Genomic DNA, 26,750 nt, shown 5'->3' with positions numbered 1-26,750 from the left:
TGTACCACATTTTCTTTATCCATTCTTCAGTTGAGGGGCATCTATGTTGTTTCTGGGTTCTGGCTATTACAAATAAGGCTACTATGAACATAGTTGAGCATGTGTCCTTGTGGTATGATTGAGCATTCCTCATGATGGGGAAACTTACAGATACAACGGAACCAAGCTAGTGGGAACTCAATGAACTTTAGACCAACAGTCATGGAACCTACATGGGAGTGGACTAGGCCCTCTGCATAAGCGAGACAGTTGTGTAGCTTGGTCTGTTTAAGGGACCCCTGACAGTGGGAATAGGATCTATCCCTAGTGCATGACTGGCTTTTGGGAGCCCATTACATATGGTGGGACACCTTGCACAGCCTTGATGCAGCAGGAGGGGCTTGAATCTGCCTCAACTGAACGTACCACGTTTTGCTGACTCCTCATGGGAGGCTTTACCTTTTCGGAGGAAGGGATGCAGGGTGGGCTGAGGGGAAAGGCTGTGCGGGAACGGGAAGAGGAATGAGAGGGGGATCTGTGGTTAATGTGTAAAGTGAATAAAAAATTTCTAAATAAAATAATAACAATAATAATTTGAAATCTACATAACCCTTTTCAGTCAATAGAAAAAGAGGGAATGCCACCAAACCAAATTGATGAGAGTAGTACAGTTTTGTCACACCCTGACAGTTAGCGAAGTTATAGTCCCAGTTCATTCATGATGACATACGTAAAAAACATGAAGGGCACATTAACAGTCTAGTGTAAAAGCTGTGCAGCAGAGGTAGTATCCCAGAGACTGGTTCATGCATTGGTTATTTCCTCACTGCTGCAGGGCTGACAAAAACGACTTGAAGAAGGCTGCTTTGGGCGCCCAGTTCCTGGGTGTGGCCAGTCATGAGCAGTCGTGACAGCAGGTGCTTGAGGCAGCTGGTCACATAGCACCCAGAACTGGGAAGCAGAGAAAGATAAATGGTGGTGCTGGTCTCCTTTTCACTTGTTTATTCCATCTGAGACCCCACCTATCAGTGGTTCACCCCCACTCAGAGTGGGCCTTCCCTTTTTGTTAAACTTTTCTGGAAAGACCCTCATAGCATACCCAGGTGTGTGCTTTGGTGGTTCTAAATCTAACCAAGTTGACAGTGAATATTAACCAGCATGTTTTACTTCAAGGTTATTATAAAATTTCTTAAATATTAGAAAATTAGTTTCCTTCTACAGTAATAGGATGAAGGATTTATGAGGGTAAGAATTCTACACAAAAAGAATAAAATAAGGAAATAAGGGCAGAGTAAAAAGTGAAAATTAGCCGGGCGGTGGTGGCGCACGCCTTTAGTCCCAGCACTCGGGAGGCAGAGGCAGGTGGATCTCTGTGTGTTCGAGGCCAGCCTGGTCTCCAAAGCGAGTTCCAGGAAAGGCGCAAAGCTACACAGAGAAACCCTGTCTCGAAAAACCAAAAAAAAAAAAAAAAGTGAAAATTCCTCTCTTAAGTTTCCTCCTACTCCTGGGAGTTCCTTCTCATATTTTCTTAATGAATCTACTTTTACAAAAAAAAAAAAAAAAAAAAAACTAATAAGGAAAATTCCTTATTAATGTGATAAAATATAAAAATCATGTGATCATCTCAATGGAGGAAGAAAAATTGTTAATAAGTTTAACATCCATTACTGATAAAAAAAAAAGGCTTAGCAAACTAAGAGGGTTTTCTTAATTTCATACAGAGTCAACAAAGAAAATGGTTAAAATTAGAAACAAAAAAGATACTTTTATTCAGCACTATGCTTGATGTTCTCATAAACAGGGTGAGGAAATGGCATAAACAAATGAGAAGCACAGAGGAAGAAACAAAGGTTTCATTATTCACAGAGCCATGAAAATAGTCTGAAAGGATCTGCAGACAAGTTACTTGAACTAAAAGTTTACCAAAGCTGTCAGATACAAAATTAACATGTTACACTTATTTTACTTCTATATGTGAGTAACAAGTGGTTAGAGGTATGTCATTCATGAAATAAGAGGATCTGGGAATATACCAGAATTTCTGTAAAATCTCTGAGAAAAATTATGAGGCTTTTCTAAGAAGTGTTAAAGCTTTTCATTGCTGGGGAAATGAGCTGTGCCTTTAGATTGAAAGGCTCAGTGTTCTTCCCACATTGTTGGGATTGGTGTGATCCTGGTAAACTCTCAAAAAAGTGCTCTCGTTTTAGATTTAACAAGTTCATTTTAAAATACAAAGAGAAATGGGAAGGACCTAGAAGCCGAGATAGCAGCTTGAGAAGGATCCAGGAAGCAGGTGCAGTAGGACACAGGGATGTACCTCAGCCCACCAGGGAGGCAGAGGCAGGAGTTCTTGGACATTCGTCCTTGCCTTCCACCTTGTTTAATGTAGAACCTCTTTGTTCTTTTCCCCTTCTTATGCAGACCCACATGCTTTCAGAGTCCCTGGACCTCACTTCCTATTTCCCTGTAGGAACGTGGGATCATAGCTGCTCACTTTCTGTATCCAGCTCTCATGTGCATTCTGGGAATTTGCACTCAGGTTCTCATGCTCAGATGACAAGCACTTTACCTACTAAGCCATGCCTCCCTTTCTGAGATTTTAAAAAGTTCAGGATTAAACAAGTGTGGTATGCACCTATAATCCCAGCACTTGGAGAGACTGAGACAGAATGCTGCATTTAAGGCCAGCCTTCATCGAAAAGCAAGACTAGTCTCTAACTAAATGTTTAGGTGTGTAAGCTCTGTGCTTCATTTTAACTTGTTGCCTGAAGTTTATTGCATCAAACTTAAATATTGAAGCATGCCTTTTATTTTATTTACTTTTGTAAATGGGTGTTTGTATGCATGTATGTCTGTGTACCATGTGCGTGCCTGGTGCCCTTGGAGGCCAGAAGAGAGAATCAGATCCCCTGGGACTGGAGTTACAGGTAGTTGTGAGGCACCATGTGGGTGCTAGGAATTGAACCCAAGTCTTCGGAAGAGTAGTCAGTGCTTTTAATTGCTGAATCATCTCTCCAGCCCCATTTTGAAGTATTTTATTATTGACATTAATAATTCCTTTTATTCCTCCAACTTTTAAAATTGAATAAATGGTAGTTGATAAAATAATTATTGTTGTACTTTGTGTTTTTGTTTTTTGAGACAGGGTTTCTCTGTGTAGTTTTGGTGCCCGTCCTGGATCTCGCTCTGTAGACCAGGCTGGCCTCGAACTTTGTATTAAAGAAATTTACAATGTGATTGTATGCAAAGTATTTATCCTTAAATACATCAAATGATAAATAGTTTTATATTGTAATTCTTCAGGAAGAAGAGAGGCTCTATTTACTCTCTTCAAAATCATTTCTATGTGAAATTTGCTTTTATAAAATAGCATTTTACATTCACAAACACTTTGGCTTTCCTAATGCACACAGTGTCAGGAAGCACTTAGGCAAGATGATGTTCTTTCTTAAATTACTATCCTGGTAGTCAAGCAGGAAGCTTCCTTAGGGAGTGTGTGACTGGTACAATGGCCCTGAGAAACAAGAAGGAGAGGTCTTCGGACAGTGATCACAACCTTTTAACTCTCAGAGCTGCCTATGTGTGGAAGGAATGTCTCCAGCACCTTTCCCATTGCTTCTGCTCTTCCGGTGTGAACCGCCTCAGTGTATCCTTGCAGTGTGACTTGAGCGTTGAGGATGAGGAGACTCAGTAGTGATAAGGCCTCAGTGTATCCTTGCAGTGTGACTTGAGCGTTGAGGATGAGGAGACTCAGTAGTGATAAGGACAAGTAGTCTGCTTAGCCATCTACTTACTGCTCAACTACCTACTTCAGAACAGCCAAAGAGGAGGTGAATACGGAAAGTGTAGAAGTAGAACCAACGGCTGGGAAAGGCAAGTCTAACAGGCAGAACGAGTCAAGTTGTCTCAATTCTCAAGAGAACAGAAGAGTACGCTTCTAATTATAAAAGAATTTTTAAATGAGACGAAAGCATGCCTTATACAGAGGACTTTTATAAGTCCTCAAAGGTGTGACTTAGAAGACAGCACACAGATGAGCTGTGGAGGAGGGAGACACAGCTGAAGACAGAGTAGAGGGAAAGTTGGAAGAAGGATTGAAAGAGCTGGAGGGCAGCAAGATGGCCTGGTGACTGAGTGCCCCTGTGCCAAGCCTCACACCTGAGTTAGGATCCCAGAACCTACCTGGTAGGAGAGAACCAACTCTAGCCAGTCATCTCTGACCTTCACGTGTGTGCACGGCATGCGTGCGCGCGCGCGCACACACACACACACACACACACACACACACACACGCATAATTAAAAATAAAAATAAAAAAATATAACTTGGACTTCAGACCAGTAGGGTGGTCACTAGACAAAACAAGATGCTTACAAAAGAAAAGTAATCGGGCACTTTGGATGAGAAAGTAGTAAAGTCACATCTAGAAATTACTGAGAAAAGCAGTGTGCCTGTACCTACGCAGAAGGTCGTCTTCTGACTATGGTTCAAACAGGATATTTGCAGACATACAGGGAGCTAGAGGATGGATCATCTAAGCCCTCCATTGAGAAGATCTCCCCGTCAAGAGTTCTCACCAGGAATTCCCAACAGAGACTTAAGTGTTGTGTCCTTTTTCCTAGACCAAACAAGAGAAACCACCAGTGTCAGGCATGCAGACCTGAGGCGTGCTTAGTTGACTCTGGATAGATATTGTAGGGTGGTAAGGTGGCAACACAGTCCTTTGTTCTCTGCATTCTTGCATGTACCTACCTCTTAGTCAGACTCAGGTTCTTGGGTTTTTTGGTTTGTCTTTTACTTTAGTGAGAGACATAATAGTGATTGCCTTTCCCTCTTGCCTTCCCTCCCCTCTTACCTCCTTTTTTAGAAATAATAAAATTTATTAGTGGAGAGGGTAGGGGAGTGGGTCATTGTGTCAGAGTCAGAGAGCAAGCATGCATGTGCAGGCCATGGTACACTTGGAGAGGCCAGTGGATGAGTTTCAGGAGTTGTTTCTTTCCTTCCACTGTGGGTTCCAGGGATAGAGCTCAAGAGTGTCAAGTTTGTGGGCAAGTGCTTTTACCCACCGAGCCATCTCATCAGGCCCCTTACTTCCTGTTTTGTCGTTATTGTTTTAAGATAGGCTCTCTGGATACAGCCCAAGCTGGCCTCAAACTCAAAACCTTTCTGTCTCAGGCACCTGGGTGCTGGGATTACAAACTTGTGCCATCCTGCCCAGCTGTTCTGGTTCTTTTATCAAGCTAGCCACTGGGGGCCAGTGAGGTGGCTTCAGGTCAAAGGTCCTTGATGCCCATCCTGACAACCTGAGTTCAATCCCTAGGCCCCACATGGTAGGGGGAGAGAGAACCGATGCCTACAAGTTTTCTTTTGGTCTTCACATGAGCTGTGGCAGGCACGCTCATGCTCTCGCACATGCCCACATCAGAAAAGTTAATTTTAAAAATTGATAGCCACTTATGCCCTATCCTATATCTATTAATTCATTGGGAGTTGTAAAATAGTGATATCCTGTTTTTGTATATTTCCCATCTTACGTGCCTTTTTTCTTTTACACTCTCTTTAAAGACTTTATTTTATAACTATTCATTTTTTTCTTAAGCCTACGCACATAGTCAAACACACTGTGACCTGTTTTGAGGTTTGTCCGTAACTAGGGTGCTTTCATTTCATCATCTGACTCTGGTTAGAATATCTGGGTTACTCAGTGATGTAGATGTAATGCTGAACTGTCTTATCAAACAAGAAACACAGAGCCAAATGCAGAGTTAAAAGCCCAGAGATAGAGCAGCAGCCAAGAAGGGGCAAGACCACCTTCTTACCCCTCGCTGTCACTGCCGTTCTTCCCCTGAGAAAGGAGACCTACTTCCTGTGTGTCTGTCTTTTTATTGACTTTCTGTTCTGCCTTCTCATTGGATGTAAACCCAACCACATGACCTCCTCGTCACTGCCTGTCTATGCAGACCTCCAGGTCTCTATGGTTGGTATTGAGATTAAAGGCATGTTTCTCCAAGCTGGCTATGTCCTTGAACATACAGACTCTGCCTGCCATGTGATTAAGGGCGTGTGCTGCCACTGCCAGACTTCTGCTAAATGGCTTGTTCTTAGCTCTGACCCCCAGGCAACTTTATTTATTAACATACAAATAAAATCACATTTCAGCACAAATAAAATATCACCATATTTCCCCTTTCTATTCTAATAAAAGGAAAAAAGTTATAATTAATATAAGAAAAACTATATACAAAAAGTACAATAACTATATACAATATATATAAGCAATAAATACCTAAACAATGTCTAGTCCATTTGCATTTGACAAATTCAGAGAAAATAATTCCATTATCTATCCTATTTTGGTAAGTCCAGAATGTACCTGATTCACTTTCTATCCTAACTTACATTTACTAACATAACTATTTTATAATGTCTTTCAAATTTATACACTTACACCTCTTTAGTGAGTTTCTTTTCTAAAATTCTTAATAAGGAAAGTTATAACTATAACTGTCTAATCTTTAACTATAACTATAACTATCTAACCTTCAACTCCCTCAGAGACCCAAGAAGGGAAATAATATTACCTAATAAAACAGGAAGTGCAAACAAGCAACTTCCAAAAAAATGTGAGTTGACAGAAACAGCAACTTTATTTATTAACATACAAATAAAATCACATTTCAGCATAAATAAAATATCACCATATAGTGATATCTTCATACAGGAAAGGCAAGACAAATGGTTGATTCTTATCAGTTCATAAGCTAATGAATTAGTTTTCTGTCTCTTTGAGGAATGTATCATTTTATACTTGTGATTGAATATTCATGATAGATTTCATTCATTGAAATTACTCTTTTGAAAAAAGTTTTTAAAAAATTTTAGGCTTGGCAGTGCTGGCATATACCTTTAATCCCAGCACTTGGGAGGCAGAGGCAGGTGGATCTCTGTGAGTTTGAGGCCAGTCTGGTCTACAGATCAAGATCCAGGACAGCTACACAGAGAAAAACCCTGTCTTGAAAAACCGTTTTCTCTTTTTTCTTTAATGTATATGCATGTGTGCATATGTGTCTGCCTGCTATAGAGACCAGAAGAGGGCATTTGATCCCCTCAAGCTGGAGTTACAGGCAGTTTTGTTTTTTGTTTTTTGTTTTTTGTTTTTTTGGTTTTTTTTTTGGTTTTTCGAGACAGGGTTTCTCTGTGTAGCTTTGCGCCTTTTCCTGGAACTCACTTGGTAGCCCAGGCTGGCCTCGAACTCACAGAGATCCACCTGGCTCTGCCTCCCGAGTGCTGGGATTAAAGGCGTGCGCCACCACCGCCCGGCCAGGGGTTCTGGGAACCAAATTCTGGTGCTCCTCTACAAAGGCGGCACGCATTCTTAACTACTGAGCCGTTTCTCTAGACCCTCAAGTACTGTTTTTATTGAGGTTCAGGTTGTGTCATTGGCAGCAAAGAAGGTTCTTTGACTGGCTGAGGAGATGGCTTAGAGGATAAAAGGTACTCACTGCCCAGACCTGACAAGCTGATCTCTAAGTCCCAAGGTGGAAGGAGAGAACCTCCATGCATCTGGGCATAGTCTCTCTCTCTCTCTCTCTCTCTCTCTCTCTCTCACCTACTTGGGAAAGTGGATTTTTGGGGAGAGATCCATTTGTTTCTGATGATATTTGGAATTTAGTGATACACCTTTGATATAATGAGTGGCCAATGTCTTAGAATTGTATTACTTACAAAGAATAATGATTTTATTTTAGTGTATGTGGAAAGTAAAAAGGAAACATTTCCCAGCAACAGTTTAAAAATGTATGTTTAATGGTTTACCCAGCAAGTTAATAAATATTTTAAAGTTTGTGTTGAACCATTTTCCACAATAAGAATTCTGGAGAATTCCAGTTATTATAAAGCATACTAATGAATTTCATTAAAACAAGTTCCAAAGAATTGTTTTAAGCTTTTCTATTTTCTTTCAGACCTGTCACGAAATCGCCTCTCAGAAATTCCTATGGAAGCATGTCACTTTGTTTCTCTGGAAAGTCTTAACCTATACCAGAATTGTATTCGGTATATCCCAGAGGCCGTTCTCAACTTACAAGCTCTGACGTTCTTGAATATTAGGTAAGAATAGTATTCCTTTAGAAAAAGTAGTTTATACGATCTTAAACTCCCTCCTCTCTATCACTAAGATATTTAGTTATTTATGTTACCTGTTCACACCAGCAGTTTCTGATATGTTCATAGGCTATAATAACGGTTTCTCCCATGTTTCTCTTGTTTCTCCCTTTATTTTTAGCTTTGCATAATTAACAGATTCTACTAGCCATTAGCTTAATAGGCTTGTAGACGTCTTGCAGCCATGATCCTCCAGTTACATTTTCAAATTAGCTTCTAGTAAATATTAGATCTGATGGACTGGGATACAGTTCTGCTGGTAAAGCACTACCCTAGTATGCACAAGGCTCTAGGTTCAGCCCCCAGCAAAACACACACACAACATTGATGTTTTTATTGTGTGTGTGCATAATGTGGAGTGTTTGGGTATGTGTTATAATGCATGTACAGAGGCAAAGGACAACTTAGTGGAATCATTTCTCTACTTCCACTTTTATGTGGGTTCTAGAGACTGAATTCAGGTTGCCATGCTTGTAGGAAATGCCTTTACCCACTGAGCTATCTCGTTGGACCTTGGAAATGTTTTTCTAGTAAATATTTTGTTGCCCAGTTTATATACCTTAAAAGAAAATTCCATCCCTGAGGCTAGAGAGATGCCTTAGTAGTTAAAAGCATATACTGCTCTTTTGGAGAACTTAAGTTCAGTTCCTAACACCCTGGTCAGGCAGCTCACAACTGCCTGTACTTGCAGGTCCAAGGGAATCTGATACCCTCTTCTGGCCTCTTTAGGTGCTGTACTCAGTGTGCATAAATCCCCTCTCTCACACACACATATATGTTTAAAAAAAAATAAAAATAAAAGTAAAGCCGTTAAAAGTAGAATCCATCCCTTCAGATATTTAGTTCTAGCAGTTTTAAAAATCATGTTAAAAATAACACTACTAGAGAAATTTGTATGTAAATGTTAATTTTTTCTTTTCTTAATAAGCATGTGTAGGAGTAGAATTATTATTGAATTAAAAATTTTTTAAAGGTCCGTGAACTGTGTTAATTGACAAAAAGATCTTGAAAGTGGGGAAAGACTTGGCTCTAAAAGAATTATTATGGGGTTAAATTTACATAGTAAACTTTTAATTTGTTTTTATACTAATGATAGATGTACTTTATTATTTTATGTTTCTGATTGTCATGTTTTTTTTAATAAACAAAAATTCCTGTTATCTGTTTAAATTTAGTCAGCTGGGAACTGATTAAACTGACAGGAACTCAAATTTAGTAGCCTGTTTGTCCCTTGTAAGACTTACTTTTGTATCTAAAATGACAAAGATGGAAACTTTGTTGTTGATGGTGTCTGACTGCTCTTTCTCTCCTGACTCTTTTAGCCGGAACCAACTGTCAACATTGCCAGTACACTTGTGTAACCTACCATTGAAAGTCTTAATTGCTAGTAATAACAAATTGGTCTCACTTCCGGAAGAAATTGGACATCTCAGACATTTGACGGAACTTGTAAGTTAACATTTTATTTTATTTTATTTATTTTTTTTTTTGAGACAGGGTTTCTCTGTGTAGCTTTGCGCCTTTCCTGTAACTCACTTGGTAGTCCAGGCTGGCTTCGAACTCACAGAGATCCGCCTGGCTCTGCCTCCTGAGTGCTGGGATTAAAAGCGTGCGCCACCACTGCCCAGCCATTTTATTTTTTGATTGTCCAACATATCTGCAGTCTTCTATTGGATAAAAATTGGATATTAAGATTGTTTTTAAAATAATCTTATAGCGTTGGCTTGATATATAATTAAGAAAGACCTCAATGTACAAGTCTTAACATCTCCACACAAAATGGGGAAATGTCATTGGTTATTTTCTGACCAGCATTGAATGATTCCTGTGTTACTAAAATTTTGAGACTTACTAATGTAGTTGAGTTTTCAAATTAAAATTTTTATCATCAATGTTTTTATGATTTTTCTTAGCCTTTATCGGTGTATGGGCACTCCCAAAGTTAGTCTTTGTTTTTTATTTGTTTGTTTGTTTGTTTGTTTACCATGCCCTTGGAATAGAAGCCAATTATATATTTTCTAAGATGTATTAAACTTCACCTACTATTATTTGTGAATATACAAGAAACCATCTCTTAAGTATTTATGTTTTAAGTTAAAGAGTCAGACTAGCCATGTGGTGGTGGCCCACGCCTTTAATCCTAGCACTTGGGAGGCAAAGGCAGGTGGCAGATCTCTGTCAGTTGGAGGCCAGCCTGGTCTACAGAGCAAGTTCCAATACAGCCAGAACTATACAGAGAAACCCTGTCTCGAAAAACCAAAAAAAAACCAAAAGCAATCAGATTGTTTCTATCCCCACAATCATATTATGAGCTAGACTCTAATATTGTCCGCTATTATAGCTGAGGAAACCAGTACTCAGTTGATGTAGTCTGCTGGAGGTCGTGTAACCAACCACAGGAATCAGCCTGCTTGAACTAAGCCTGTTTCATAGTGCATGAAATAATCAAATGCAACTGTGTCCATTGAGATTTAGAAATATAGTTTTTGTGTGTGGTCTATTGAAAAAGATGGTTGTAAACGGAAAAATATGGCATAAATCTAGTTGGACAAATTAGATTACCTTGGTGGGGGGACTTAAATATAACAGGTTTATATGTTAAAAATTTATAGACTAAAATCTAGAGTTGAGGTTTTAGGCTACTGTTTTTGAGCTATCTAGAACTTGAAAATAAAATTCAAATTGTATGTTTTGGGATATTCTTTAGAACTTGGCTTGTTAGTATGAAGTAGGCATAACTTAAACTCTTAAGTTCTTTTGTTTATTTTTTCCATGATAGATTAATTTTTATTTAAAAAGTTTTTCATACAATATAGTTTGATCATATTCTTTTTTTACTTCCTTTTTTTCTTTTCTTTTCTGAGAAAAGGTCTTACTTTGTAGCCTATGCTGGCCTTGAACTTAGTCTCCCTACCTTAGTTTCCCAACTTTTTAATCGTCAGATCATTTAAACTTTTAAATACTTATTTAATCCTAAGTATGCAACATGTTTGAAATGCTGCTTTTAGATTTCTACAGAAGGTGCTGATAGATACCCCCCTGCCTCCGTCATTCAGGGAACTTGGCAGCGGAAGGATGACTTCAGAGCTGCTCATTTCCTGGTGGTCTTTTTACTGCACCCTTCTCTCCTTCCTTCCCACCCTCATTTCTGGGTGGAAGTAGATGACTTTCTGTCGACATGGGTGTTTTCTGAGAGATACATCCCAAATGACTAAGACCTTTACCACAGACTCACTTTTCTTGCCTTTTCAACTTCTTTTTCTACCCTTTTTAAATTTTACTGCTTAGAGCACTGGACTTAACAGTCTAAGTTTTTAGTCTCCTTCAGTCACTAATGAATAGAAAAGGTGAAAATTATGTTCTTTCTCTTTTGAGAAGAACAAAATCATGTCTGGGGCCAGCAAGATGGATCAGCAGGTAAGAGTGTGTGCAGCCAAGCCTGACAACCTGAATCTGACCCCTGAGGCCCATATGGTAGATAGAGAAAACTAAATTCCACAGACTGTCCTCTAGCCTCCACACACAACAATTTCCTCCCCTGCTTCCTCTGATCCACAAATAGATAATAAATGTAGTAAGTTTTAAAGCTGTCAAAGCTTATTGAGGTTTATAATAAGCAACCTGGCTTTATAAGTAGTGTGTGAATTATCTTTTTTTCACTCATGTGTTGTAGGACTTTTAAGTATGCATGTACAGCTTGGGCTTCCTCCTGGTACACATGATTATGGTTTTAAACTCTGGCTGGCCTCAAATTATAGAATTCTGAATTTATTAATCTTGGGAGCTGTAGCTAGTCACTTTTTTTCAGACCCATTGGAATCAAGCTCTTACCAGCAGGCTTCGGTATCCTGTGTATTAGACTCAGACAGACTGGATAATAACAGCCTGTTTTTCTATAGCCTTTGAGTTGTGTACACTTTATTATTTCTCTTTATATTCACTGGAGAAAAATTAGAGTCATTGTCTACATTTTAATTTTATATTCTTGAACAGTCAAACTGATATTTTGAAAAATGAGGGCTTTTCTGTGAAATAATTTTCATTTAATTTTTATCATTGTTTTATTTTTCTATTTTAATTAAAACAGTATAAAATAAAGTATGCTAGCCGGGCTGTGGTAGCACACGCCTTTAATCCCAGCACTCAGGAGGCAGAGGCAGGTGAATCTTTGTGAGTTCAAGGCCAGCCTGGTCTACAGATAGCTACACAGAGAAACCCTGTCTCAAAAAACCAAAACTAAAATAAAATAAAATATACCATTTTTTTGCTTTACCTTTTTTTCACTAACATTTTCATTGGATCTGATACTCTAGGCCTTCTATTTATATCTTAAGCCATTTCATTTTAATTTTAGAATTTTTCTATAAATATATAAACTATAAAGAATTCCTCAAAGACGATAATTAAAATAAGTGACAGTACAAACTGTGAATTATTCTTAGATACAGGATGATAATATATATATATTATAAAAAATACATATATTTTTATTACCAGGAAGGAATGTAGGTATTATCTTGCCTAATATCATTTTGTAAGTATTTTAAAGCAGGCAAGTTTGTGATTAGAATAATCATACCTTTGTACTCTTTTGAAATAGGATGTGAGCTGCAATGAAATTCAAACTGTACCTTCCCAAATTGGTAATCTGGAAGCCTTGAGAGATTTTAATGTAAGAAGAAATCACCTAATACGCTTGCCTGAAGGTAAGAAACTATGAAATAATTGTTTTGTTGGTATTTGTCTTTTCATTTTAAAGATCTCTCAGACTGATGGGCACAAGTCAACAATGTTAGAGTTAGAGCCAGTGTTTGAGATCTGAAGGCTTATAGCATCACCTACTAGATTATGCACTTTAGAAAACTGTTTAGAGCTGGGCCTCATGGCCTGGACCTATTACCTCAGCTGCTCAGGAAGCTAAGACAGGAAGGTCACAGCATGAGCAACTGGGTGAAACCCTGTCTGAAAGTCAAAATTAAAGGGAGGAGAGAGTCTGAGGCCAGCCTGGGCAATACAGGAGGACCCTGTCTCCAGAGACAGAGACTCAGAGAGGCTTGGGGATATAGTTCAGTGGGAGAGCACTTGGCCAGCACAGTCAAGGCTGAGGTCCAGTCCTCAATACCAGCAAAGTGACAACAAAAACTTGAGGGAAAAGTTTTAGTGACTCTTGCTCAGCGATTCCAGTTTGGATCCTGTTGACTAATGAACTGTTGTAGTTGATCCTTCAGGGCAGTGTCATTGTGAGTTTAACTACACATGACCATGGGCAGAAATGTGGTGTGCTTGATAGTCTGGTGTGATGCCAAGCATTTCTTCATTTAGCCCTGATTTATAAATGGATTTTGAAAATTAAATAAGATCAATGGAGTTTGCATTGAACTTAATTTTATTCATTACTAGAAAAATTCAAACAAGGTCTAATTAAGCATGTTTAGGTGACACACAATATCAAATGATGAGAGAGACCATAGTAGAAGGTAGGTTCTCTTAGGTTGACTGTAACTTCTGACATACGGATTTGAATGGCAGACATGACTAAACAAATTAAACTTTATCAAGTGCTCACAAATACAAATCTATGAAAGAAAAGGCTGCAAATGAAAATGAAAATGAGAACTATTTTCAGTTAAATTCAGACTATATTTATTTAATTTAGTTATGGAAAATTTCTTACATAAATGAACTTCCATGTTCCTGTCACATGGTACTACAGTGGTCAGCTCATGGTGATTTTTATTTCACACACACATTTATCCTCTCACCTCCATTTCTCCACCATAATCCTCTAGACTAATTCAAAGCAAGTTCTAGAAAGTAATTCATGAGCATTTCAGAATGTATATTTAAGAAGTCAATCTTCTGTGATGGCATGTGCTTGTAACCTCAGCACTGGGGAGGTAGAGACAGGAGGATCATGAGTATGAGGCCTTCCTTGACTATAGAGAGACCTTATCTCAAAACTAAAGAAGAAAAAAAACCAGCAACAACAGAAAGAAAATCTTCAGGAATATTTTCATAACAATGATCTAGGTTCTATAAGATATGGCAGAATTTATACTAAATGTTAACTAGTGATGTTTTTGCTTTTACTATGAAGTCCAAACATTATTGCAGTTTGATATAGTGAAATACTTAGTTCTTACATACATTTGACATTTTGGATCTGAAGTAAACACATTAGAAAATTATTTTCTCAGTTCACCTTTATACACTTATCACTCCACGCTACCCGGCAGTATGTTCTCACTGAACTTGTCGGGTAGCCTTTACATCGACACAGTTTGCCTTCAGGCCTTTCCTCCATTGTCTGGTGGCGTTTGCCACCAACTCAGGGTGGGAACAGAAGTTCCCAGTAAAACAGGAATTGTGACCTATGTCTTAATAACCCAACACATTCCCCCCACCACCACCCCCACAAGGACTGAGAATTGAACACAGGGCCTGGTACATGTTAAGCAAGATGCTATTATTAAGCTGTGCTGCCACTTTTTATCATTTTCTTTTCATTTTGAAGCAGAGCCCAACATGCCTTGGTTGTCTTCAAATTTTCTGTCCCCTGTCTTGACACCTAAGTAGCTGGGATATCTACCAACCCACTTACAATGCCAGATCCAAAATTTTCCAAAAGTAAAGGGCCATCTGTAAGGATTCTGTCCTTATTATGTCATCAGCCTGCGATGGCATCCCACCCTAAAAAGAGGACGTGCCCTCCCACGCGCTCTCTCTCCGCATTTTCTCTGTACTTCCCCTCCGCACGGTCTCTCTGTCTCTGTCTCTGTCTCTCTCTCTCTCTCTCTCTCTCTCTCTCTCTCTCTCTCTCTCTCTCTCCCTCTCTCCCTCTCTCCCTCTCTCCCTCTCTCCCTCTCTCCCTCTCTCCCTCTCCTTCCTCCTAATAAAGCTCTAAAAAGGTAACCATGGCTTGTGAGTCTTCCACCACCAGAGCATCCAATGCTCTCTACCCTGCTGCTATAGCGGCGGCCAGCCACGAGCGCCCCACTACACCCCTTCACCATTACTGTATTCAGGGCCTACTCACCATCTTCTAGCTTATTCATGGAGTAAGATTACTGATGAAAATATTGGTGTTTGGGTTTTGGTTTGTTTTTTTGTTTGTTTGTTTTTGTTGTTGTTGTTGTTGTTGTTTTTTCTTCCGGTTTTTCCAGACAGGGTTTCTCTGTGTAGCTTTGCGCCTTTCCTGGAACTCACTCTATAGCCCAGGCTGGCCTCAAACTCACAGAGATCTACCTGCCTCTGCCTCCCGAGTGCTGGGATTAAAAGTATGTGCCACCACCACCTGGCTGATGTTTGGGATTTTTTTTATAGATTTTTAGTTTTTTTCCTTGAGGTAGAGGTAGACTCTCGCAGTGTAGCCTAGGCTAGCCTCAATTTCAGAGTCCTCCTGCCTCAGCCTTATGAGTGCAGATGGCAAGTTGGTGTCACCATACCCAGCAACATTGAGGTTTTGGTGAAATTTGGAGTTTTCAAATGACAAGCATAGTGTAATGGTTTTATCATCTATTTTATCTTTACTATAAATGGTTGGAAATAGAAATTACACAGCTGTAAATGTTTAATTTCATGGTTTGTAATCAGCATGTTAACTAGCCTGAAATGACAGGAAGTTTATTTGAGCTTTAACTAGTAATCTATGACATTGTATTTTGTCTTTTGTTACATTGCCATTTTCACTTTTAAATTAATTTGAACTAGGTAATTATCATTCAGAAGATATTTAAAAGCTCAAAGTAATTATTACTATTCCTTTTCCTCACCTTCTCCCTAAATCCAAGTTTCAGTGCCCAGGGGCATTTTCATTAGCTTTGTTGGCTAGTTCATCTGGTATTTCTTAACTCCTTTTAAATGGTGGTTTGGGGAGGGCTTGTCTGTTTTTGAGACCTGGTGTTGGTATGTAGTTGTGGCTAGCCTGGAACTCACAGGGTGATAGCCCAGGCTGGCTGCACTCTGCTGGCAGTCCTGCTGCCTCCGCCTCCTGGTGCTGTGCTTGCAGGTGGTGCACCTAGCTGAAATGCTCCTCAGACCTGGTAGCCAAAAGGGTGACGACGCCCTCTCTAATCCCATTCCTCTCTGAGCAGCCTTTTCAGTCCGGAAGACTTTAAGATCTTCCCTTTTTCCTGGCCACTGACCTGTGAGGATGCTGCCATAGTGTGGGCTGACTCAGTATGCCATTTACTTAGGGATACTCTCTTCAGACTTACATCTTGAGACTTTATTTGGTTTACCTTCCCCCCCCCCCCCCCGTTTTCTTACATTTTTTTTTTTTTTTTTGGTTTTTTTTTTTTTTGGTTTTTCGAGACAGGGTTTCTCTGTGTAGCTTTGCGCCTTTCCTGGAACTCACTTGGTAGTCCAGGCCGGCCTCGAACTCACAGAGATCCGCCTGGCTCTGCCTCCCGAGTGCTGGGATTAAAGGCGTGCGCCACCACCGCCCGGCCGTTTTCTTACGTTTATTTATTTGAGGAGGTGTGTGCGTGTGCCACAGTGCCAGTGTGTGGTCAGAAGGCAACTTGGTTCATTCCTCTGTCATGTGGATTCCAGGGTCAAGCTCTTCAGACTTGGCAGCAGGCTCCTTTGGTTTTAAGGCAGTCTCCCTATGCTCCCTCTGTAACCCGGGCTGTCCTGGAGCTCTGTGCAAACCAAGCTGGCCTTGAACTCACAGGGGTCTCTTGCTCTGACGCTCAAGTGCTCCCATGTGCTATTATACTTGCTCATTCAGTCATCTTGCTGACCTCGCTCTCTTTTTAAATTTTTTTCCGGCTTTTCTGTTCCATTTTTCTAACTGAATGTTGTATCTAAATCTTTGATCCTTTGACTTTTTTTATTCCTTTTTTCACTATTTTGTGCTACCCTGGAGTAAATAGTTCTTGAGTTTTTTTAAACCTTTTTTTTAGATTTATTTATTTTATTTTATATTCATTGGTGTTTTGTCTGGGTGTGGGTGTTATATCCCCTAGAACTAGAGATACACACAGGTGAGCTGCCATATTGGTGCCCAGAATTGAACCCGGGTCCTCTGGAAGAGCAGCCAGTGCTCTCAACCACTGAGCCATCTCTCCAGCCCCCATTCTTGAATTTTTAATTTCAGAAATTCATTCAGATTTTTCGTTTCTATCATCATATGTAGAATGCTTGTTATTATGTGACTTTTTAGAAAAAAATTTTTAAGTGATTCCATGTTGTATTTCTTAGAAATCAAAGACATTCTAGTTTTTCAGAGTTCCTTCTGTTCCTATGTTCTTCTTTCTTCTTGCTTTCTTTTTTTCTTTTATTAGTTAATTTTTCTTTCAGTCTTACATGTTGTTGGAAACCTCTCAGTTTCTGTGGGTCATATGTAATCTGCACACATCATCATAAAAGTTCTGAATACATTGGGCAGACATTGTTGAAAGATAATTAAGCAAGAGGCTATATATTTTAATGAGGAAAACTCCATGTCAGTATTTGTCTTGGTTAGGATTTCTGTTGTTGTGACCATGGTGACTCTTGTGAAGAAGAACATTTCATTGGGGCTGGCATACAGTCTCAGCGGTTTAGTCCACTATTGTCATGGCATGCTGGGAGCATGATGGCATGCAGGTAGACATGGTGCTGGAGAGGCAGCTGAGAGTTCTGCATCTGAATCATCCATCAGGCAGCAGGAAGGAAAAGTCACATTAGGCCTGGCTTCAAAAGCCTGCCAGTGACACACTTCCTCCAACAAGGCCACACCTCCTAATAGTGCCACTCTCTATGGGGGCCATTTTCTTTCAAACCACCACAGTATCTAAAGCTCTTTTATATGGGACTGTGTAGTTTCTCCAGAGAGAGGTGCGGCTGGCATCTCTTCTGTGTGGTTGCATGTATTTGTAGTTACTGGCATTCAGGAGTGGAGTAGACAGGGTAGGTGGACAAGGTGGGCGTGGCGTTAGTGTGTTCACTTTTGCGTCCTCTATTTTCAACTGCCAACACGTACTCACTTCCCATTGAGCTTCGCTCTCTAAATTTAGAGGATAACTTTCTGGCTTCTGTGATATGAGTGCCCAGCTGAGTGACTTGGGACTGAGGACACATTTTAGCTGTTTATAAAAACCTCTATCTTACTCCTTTGTTATCCTTTTTTCTTTTTCTGGATGGTGTCCAGCTTCTGAGAACTAAGTAGTCCTGGGAACAAGGAGGGGGATCAAACTACTTGATTTTTGGTAGTTTTCCTATCTCTAAGCAATCAGATTTTATTTTATGCCTTGTCAGTCACTAGGAACAGAGGTAAATGATCTTTGAGTCCACTACATTTAACTGGAAGTACTTGTAAAAATATCAGTGATCGTTTCGTTTTACTTCCATGCAGAGCTGGCAGAGGTGCCACTGATCCGACTAGACTTCTCGTGCAATAAAGTCACCGCGATCCCGGTGTGTTACCGGAACCTCAGGCACCTCCAGGTCATCACCCTAGAAAACAACCCGCTGCAGTCACCTCCTGCGCAGGTGAGCATGGGGGCTCTGCTGACGGGATGACTCTGCGGGAAAGGTCTCTTCAGAGAGAGTCTCTGTGTGTCATGACCCACCCAGTGCCCTTGGTAAGAGGGAGGCAGGAGAGAGCCTCTGTGTGTCATGACCCACCCAGTGCCCTTGGTAAGAGGGAGGCAGGAGAGAGCCTCTGTGTGTCATGACCCACCCAGTGCCCTTGGTAAGAGGGAGGCAGGAGAGAGTCTGGTGTTCCACCAGCATTTCCTTCACTGGTTTGGCACTTCTGTGTGTGTGTTTGTTCACACGTGCACCATAGGTTGCCAGTCGATGTCTTCCCAGTCGTTGTCCTCCTCACTATTTTTGTTTGTTAGTTGTGGAGACAGAATCTCTCCCTGAACTTGGAGCTCACCAGTTCAGCTCTCCTGGCCAGCCAGAAGCCCCAGAGACCCTCCTGTCTCCACCTCCCCAGCTTTTGTGTGGGTACTGAAGATCAGACTCAGGTCCTCACGCTTCATAGGAGCCAGCATTTTCCTGACTGAGCTTTCTCCCCGTCCTTAGGCACTTTAAGTTGAAGAATTCCTCAAAAACTAGTTTTCCAATAAAATTTTAGGGTTTTTTTTTTAATTTTCTATTAAAGCTTGAATTAGAATATATAAATGCCATAAACAACAGCTTTCCAAACTCAGAATTATCAATGGATTCTTGTTAACATTGTTTCTGTGCCTTCCTGTTTCCTGAAATGGTAAGTTCCTCATTTAGGCAGTTGGTTCATTTGTTTCTCAGTGACTGAAATGAAAATAATAACCATAAGGTAGCTTATAGCCTATAATCTATAAAATATTTCCAAACCTGTCATTTTCACTTTGAAATTTCTTAAAATTTTTTTTTCCACAGTATCTGTGCACATGTGCTCCAATGTGTAGAATTCAGAGGACAGTTTCTTGGAGTTGGTTACCTCTCTACCTTTATGTGGGGTCCAGGGATCAAAACTTGTATCACCAGCAGTGGCAGCAAGTACTTCTACCTGCAGGCTGTCTCTGCAGCCCTCACTTGGCAGTTTTTTAAATGACCTTGTATGAGCTTATGGTAGTCATTATAGAATCTGTAAAAGTTATGTGTGAAGTTTATAACTACGAAAGGGTTTGTGTTAGTCGGTTTTGAATCTGAGGAGTAAGTTAAAAGAAGGAAGGTTCCTGGTTTCAGAGGTTGTAGCCCGTGGTTGGTTGGCTATTGCCTGTGGTGAGACATAGTCATGGCAACAGGAGCGTGTGATGGAGGAAGCCACTCACCTCACAACAGCCAGGAAACAGGGACAGAGAGGAAGGAAGACTTCAGGGCCTGGATACACCCTTCAAAAGCATACCCCCAGTACTGTCTTCCTACAGCCAAGCCGTCTGCTGCTAGACCACTTAGCCATGAAGTCATCATGCCTTCATTCATTGATCACATTCGAGCCTACTTGATCCATTCACCTCTGAAAAGCCCATCAGCTAACAACTAAGATTTTGACACATGAGCCTTTGGGAGACATTTTTAGACTCCAATTATAAAGAGTTTCATCAGCCTAAAGAATTTGTTTGACTCATGAGACAAGTCACAACAAAATATGTATAAATTTCTCCATTTTATCATTTCTAGTTCTTTCCTACAGAGATCTGCATTAAAAATGTAATTGTACATGATTAATTAATACCTAGAGAGAAACCTGGAAAGTCCTGAATGTGTATAACAAATTAGTGTGTTAAATGTAATTGGTATGTAACAATGTTTATAATCATAAATTACTTGTGTTACTGAAACTTTCTAGTAGCTAAAAGACAAAACCCTTAAATAACACTGAATCATTAATTTTTTTAATTAATGCACTATATATTTATAGAGGTACCTTAAAAACCCAATTTATGTTACACAAAGAGCTAGTTAGGATTTTTTAAAAAAAGAACACCATGGGTCTGAAGAGGTAGCTCAGCAGTTAAGAACACTGACTGTTTTTCCAGGGACCTAGAACCACTACCCAGTATCCATCCACATGGCCACTCACAACTGTTTGTAACTCTAGTTCAGCAGGAACTAATATCCTCTTTTGGCCTCTGTGGGCACCATGCATGTACATGATACACAGACATGTATGCAGGCAAAACATTCATATACATAAAATAATATTTTTAAAAGGACATCTATATTTCAGATGAATAGTAATTTGGCTGCATTTGTTATTTGATTTAGATATGTATAAAAGGCAAAATCCACATATTTAAATACCTGAACATACAAGCTTGTAAGATTGCTCCAGATCTGCCAGATTTTGAAAGGAGACCCTTGGGATTTGGCTCGTGGTAAGTATGTTTCATGCTTTTGTCATAATACATCACAGGGAAAATCAAATAAACTTTATTCTTAAATTGCCTGAAGTGTTTGCCTGAAGGAAAGTAACACTCTTATCCTCAGAATGCTTGTATCAAACGTGAAGCCGTTACACAGAGCCTCCAAAGTGTGGTTCTAAGTCAGTCTCTTACAAGTGAAGCACTGTTGAAACTGTAGGACAGGCAGTTCTTGGTCAGGGGAGGCTTTTCCCTATTGTGTGGATGGTTAGCAACATCCTGGCCCCCACCTCCTAGGTACCAAGAACACATTGAAGTGTTTCCAGATAGTCAGATATTGCCGGTATCCCTGGCAAGCCCCCTTGAAGTTTGCTGGTTTGAACGGATTGAATGCTAACCTTAGCTCTGCCACTTAAAAGATTTCTTATTTACAGTAAGTCATTTGGATACTTTGCTTCATTTTCCTTTGTAAGTGTGAAGAAGTTGTTGGATGTTGACATCACTTTGAGATCTTTTTAGTCTGTGAATCCCTTAGCTACATACCACATGCCATGTAAGATGTGGAACAATCTGAAGTGTAGGGATTGAATTAAAAAGCCCTCAGAAAGGCACAGTAGATATCCCAGTAAAGATGTTGCGATGCTCATGGACTTTACCCGACAGAGAACCTCTCAGGCCTTTGTCAGTTTTTGCTAAAACCATAGTCCACATTGGCTTGTGTTGTAATTTTGTAGCCTAAAATAGATCAACAAATGCCCATGTAGTTTCTAAAAACACATATAGCCAATCATTGCTATGCTATATTAAGTATGTATCACGTTCAGAAAGGGCAATTTATTATAGTTTTTTATTAGAAATTATTAAAATGAAACATTAAGTGTTTTACAAAGGAGCAATCTGAAGCTGTCTGAAAACTTCACTTACGTGTAACAGGATTTCTTGGGGAAATAGCGTGTTCCTCCACAGGGATTTCACTCCTACCCTTTGCTACAGATTCTGCCAGCCTGTATTTGGTGTACATAGTAGTTACTCAGGAAATAGTTATTGAATGAAAGAAAAGCTGATTTGTTTTTCACCCCAGGAGCTGAGGACTGAACCCAGGGCCTTGCACTTGCTAGGCAAGCACTCTACCACTGAGCTAAATCCCCAACCCCAAGAAAAGCTGATTTAATCAGACAAATACCACTTTCCTCCACATAAAATCATCAGAAAGATCTTTGTAGTGACATTCCAGGGTGCTTAGTCTGTCTGCTAGATTGAAGACTTGGACACTGTGAAGAGTTTCTGAACAGCAGCTCTAGCCTAGTTGCTTAAGCATAAGCTAGTACAGCAAAGAAAATGAAAGTCATACTGTAACCATCCCTACCGAGAACACCCTCAGATGAGTGTTTACTTCTCAGAGCACTGAAGCAGATAAAGGATGCTAAGGACATGACAGGTGAGCTTGGGCAGTCAGGAGAGACTGAGTGTGACATACTGTGCTACGTGTAGGCCTCTCGGAAGAGGAGGATTTTAGCAGTGAAGAATATGAAATGACTCAGATTCCTATTGCCAAGAGTTTTCATTTTGCCATTTATTTTTTCTTTCTCCTTCCTTTTTTCCCAGCTCAGTTAATTGCTCATATTATGGAAATGCTTGTTAGGTGTGGAAGAAAGCCTTGATTTTCCTATTTTTTTTCATTAAAAATGTTTTATATGATACTCTTACAAGATGTACAACAAAGTTGGCTTTTCTTTTGAGTATACACAATTGATTTTCCCTGATGGAGCCATTGACTCTTGGAAGGAAAACTTTCCTCTCTTAAAAGGCAGAGTAGGAGCATGAAATTGCTACTGCTGCTGTTGAGGTTTGAATGTAAGCTGGCTAATGATGGTGAATGCAGGTCTGTGTTTGAAGAGCCGCCTGAGGAGATTTCAGTAATGAATGGTGCACTTTGATTGAGGGCTGATGTACTGTTTGCAGAACCTGTTTCTCTGTGACCTGTTCCTTAGTTCTGAGACAGGCCTAATTTATTTTTGTAAATATTATAGTACTTATGTTATCTTAAATACATAATGAAATACATAAAATATTAAATTACCTGGCAAAGGACTTGAGTGCATGCTTGCTAACAGATAAAAGGCTTGAATTTATGAAAAAATGTTCTTTCAGTTTTCTAAGTAAATGGGAAACCTAAGTAGCATAAAGATGTCATTTTTCTCCAAAGAATTAGAAGTTATAGAAGTAATGCATTACAGTCCCTATTATAATCTCTAGTTATGGTCACTAATTAGGTATTTTTTATATTTTCCATTTTTCAGAGACAAACTATTGTTTCAGAACATTCTAGAAATGTTAATTTGGTACAATTATGTAGATATAGCTGGCCCTCTGTTTCCATGAATTCAACCAAGTGCAGATGGAAAGTATTCAGGGGAAAAAAACCTGTGCTAAACATTTATACTTTTTCCTTGTCATTATTCCCTAAACAATGCAGCATAGCAACTCTGTACATGGCTTTTATTTTACATTAGACATCATGAATAATCTAAGACAGTTTAAAGCACATGGGCAGAGGATCAGTAGATCTGGTGACATGTGTCTATAGTTCCATCCCCCTCAAAATGCTTCAGCACAAGAATGGCTGGAACCCAGGAGTTTGGACTTACCTTAGACAACCCTGTCTCGAAAGACAGACAGACAGACAGATAGACAGACAGACAGACAATACTAACAACAAAAACCCTGCTGGGTGTGATGGTACATTCCTATAATCCTAGCACTTGGGAAGACCATCCTCAGCTACATAGGGAATTCAAGACCCTTCTTAGCAGCAACAACAAAAGTACATAGGATATCCATAGACTTCATGGAAATGCTTTGACATTTTACATGTTAGCATTTTAGTCTCCCTAGATTTGGGTGTCTGCGGAGAATCTGGGAACTAGTTCCCCATGAATATTAAAGGAAGGCTTTATATATAATATTTCATTTAGCTCCTCAAGTACCAGGGAATGAAATGTTGTACCTTCCTGTTTTTCTTTCAGAAGTACAGATGAATAGAATTGTGTTATAGTTACTGGTTTATTTGTTCAAAGTGTAGGCATGGAGTTAGAGGCTCTTGGTTCTGAGTTTCTGTCTTCTTAGGGTACTAAGCTGTTTAACCTCTCTGAACTTCCATTTTCAGTATAATCTTTGCACTGCTTATACTCTAGCAGTAGTTCTCAATATCAAATATCCTGAATCTAAAAGTTGTTTACATGACCATAAAACCTATGTAAATATTAGAGAAAGATTAATTTAGATAGAGTCCAGATCTCCTGAAGATTCCTTACTCATAGAATATTCAGTACAAACTACACAGGCTAGTACTTTCAGTTCTTAGATTTAGCCATCATCTTTTGATGTTGGGTTTTTGTTTTGTTTTGTTTCTTGAGAATGTGTTTTACTGTGTAGCCTTGGCTGGACTGGGATTCACTCTGTAGACCAGGCTGGCTTTGAACTCAGTTCTGCCTGCCTCTGCCTCCTGAGTGCTGGATTTAAAGGTGTGCACCATCATGCCTTGTCAGATTTAACCATCCTAATGTTTGTATATCATTTTTTAAAAAAGATCCATAAGTTTAGCATAGTGGCACTTAACCATAATCCTGGCACTTGGAGGCAGTTAGAGAGATCCTGAGCCTGATAAGGAACAAGACCCTGTTTTAAACAGGTAAGGCATGGGGTTAATGGCCAAAGTACGTGATAAAATTAATTGTATGAAAATGTCTTTGTAAAATAAATCACTGTGTGAAATTAATATAAAAATTCATATTTAATTAAAAAAACAATACTACCACAAAACCCAGCACCGGCAGAAACTCCCAGAAATCAATTTATAAAAATGAAAAGTTTGTATTCCTTTCCAGATACAAATGTTCCCATCTCATTTGGTAAACTGCATCCTTGTTACCTTTGCTTTATCTAGTGGCGTCATGGTTTTTATTGGTGAGCGATAGAGACATGCTTTTTTTTTTAATGGTTTTTCAAGGTAGAGCTTCTCTGTGTAGCTCTGGCTGTCCTGGAACTCCCTCTGTAGACCAGGCTGGTCTCGAGCTCAGAGATCCCCTTGCTTCTCTCTGCCTCCCAAGAGCTGGAGTGCTAGGATTGAAGACATTCTTCACCACGACAGGCTGAGACCTACTTTTTGATAAGATAATTTTAAGTTATTGACTAAACATATTTATTTTTGTTGATGTGAGAACAAACCAAAACTAAGGAAATACTAAGTCACTGATAAGAAAAATCCAGCCATGGGGCTGGAGAGATGCTCAGTGGTTAGGAGCACTGGCTGCTCTTCCAGAGGACCTGGGTTTAATTCCTAGCACCCACATGGCAGCTCACAACTGTCTGTGACTCCAGTTCCAGGGGATCTGACACCCTCACACAGACTTACATGCAGGCAAAAACAACAGTGCACATAAAATAAAAGTAAATAAGAAAAAAAATTTCTGCATCCTAGCAGCCAGGAGACTCAAGACAGGAGGGTCATGAGTTCAAGGTCAACTCTGGACTATAGAGTGTGCCTCTGAAATCAAAAAAGAAAGACCTGCCTCTATAACCCCACCCACTGAATCAATTTTGTTCAACAAGCCTGATCTTTTACAAGCAAGTGATCATTCTTTATTCATACTTAATATTCTTAGCACCTAGAACAAACACTGTGTGACATTCAGTCAGTGCTAGATGCACAAATTCAATTGAAATAGATGGAGTGACTTTTAACAAGAAATGCTTTCTTGCTCTCTTTTAAGCGCACATTCTTACTGAAGTGATAACTTATTTGATGGTTTGTTCAAGGCTCTGTACAATCTTTGGGTTGTATTCTTAGACTAAGAAACTACACTATAAACCTCATTTGTACTGTACCACTTCATCATCTTGCTATAGAGAAGTTACCAGTATATTTGAAGCTACTTTGGGGCTAGTTTGTTAAGGAAACAACTTTATGGGTAAAGATAGAATATGACAGAAACAAAGCCTGGAGGCCAGGTAGATTTCAGGAGAACACTTTATTTTAGCTATCCTAGTATATGCCTGTAATCCCAGCCCTTGAGAGATGGAGACAGAAGGATCAGGAATTAATGACCACCTTGGGCTGAATGAAATCCTGTTTGAAAAACAAACAAAAAACCCAGTCACCATTTATTTGTACAATTTAAAGTTGCTTTCCACTTAGGAAGATTTATTAAATAAAATACTGGTAGACTAATTTTGTAAAATAGGATTTGTTAGTTTTTAGATTCCTAATTAAGTTACATTTTTAAAGGTATGTTTAAGAAGAAGCAGAAACTAAAGCTATAAAACTCCTGAAAAAACCCCTCTGGGCCTGGGAGAATTTAGATCCCCAGCACCATATAAAAGCCTGGGCATGGCAGCACTCATCTTACCCCAGCATGTGGAGACAGGGACAGGTGGATCCTTAGCGGCTTACTAGGATGGCCAGCCATCCTAGCCAACTCGGGGAGCTCCAGGGACAGTGAAAGACAGTGCTCAAAAAACAAGTGAGCAGTGGTTGTGGAAGCCACTGATGCTGACCTCTGCCTCCACGTGCACATGCACCCCTCACACCACACATACACAGAAGAGTGTCCTGCTGATCACAGAGACAGGGGCAGCTCTAAAAGAAAAGATAAGTTAGACTTCATCAAAATTAAGAGCAGCTCTCCATGCAGAGAAAATGCTAGGCATGGCCTGGAGAAAATAAATATTCGTAAAGCCTATGAGTGACAGTCGCCCTTCGTCCAGATAGACACTGAACACCTGCAACTTAGTGATCAACAGCCCAATGAGAAATGAGCTGGAAGAGAC

At 39.7% G+C, this 26,750-nt stretch overlaps 1 protein-coding gene across 10 annotated transcripts in view; it reads left to right on the top strand.

The window, feature by feature from the left end:
• The window catches only part of Lrch3 (leucine rich repeats and calponin homology domain containing 3), a 112,216-nt gene that overhangs the window by 30,415 nt on the left and 55,051 nt on the right, over nucleotides 1-26,750 (top strand). For all 10 annotated transcript variants that reach the window (XM_059277625.1, XM_059277620.1, XM_059277627.1 and 7 more), the window contains exons 2-6: nucleotides 7,944-8,088; nucleotides 9,465-9,591; nucleotides 12,743-12,848; nucleotides 18,482-18,618; nucleotides 20,827-20,936. In XM_059277625.1, coding sequence (XP_059133608.1) covers nucleotides 7,944-8,088; nucleotides 9,465-9,591; nucleotides 12,743-12,848; nucleotides 18,482-18,618; nucleotides 20,827-20,936 — 625 coding nt within the window. The remainder of the gene's footprint in view (nucleotides 1-7,943; nucleotides 8,089-9,464; nucleotides 9,592-12,742; nucleotides 12,849-18,481; nucleotides 18,619-20,826; nucleotides 20,937-26,750) is intronic.

Source organism: Peromyscus eremicus, chromosome 12 (assembly GCF_949786415.1).
Source record: "Peromyscus eremicus chromosome 12, PerEre_H2_v1, whole genome shotgun sequence".
In the NCBI taxonomy this organism is placed as follows: domain Eukaryota; kingdom Metazoa; phylum Chordata; class Mammalia; order Rodentia; family Cricetidae; genus Peromyscus; species Peromyscus eremicus.
This window is presented reverse-complemented; position numbering and strand designations above follow the sequence as displayed.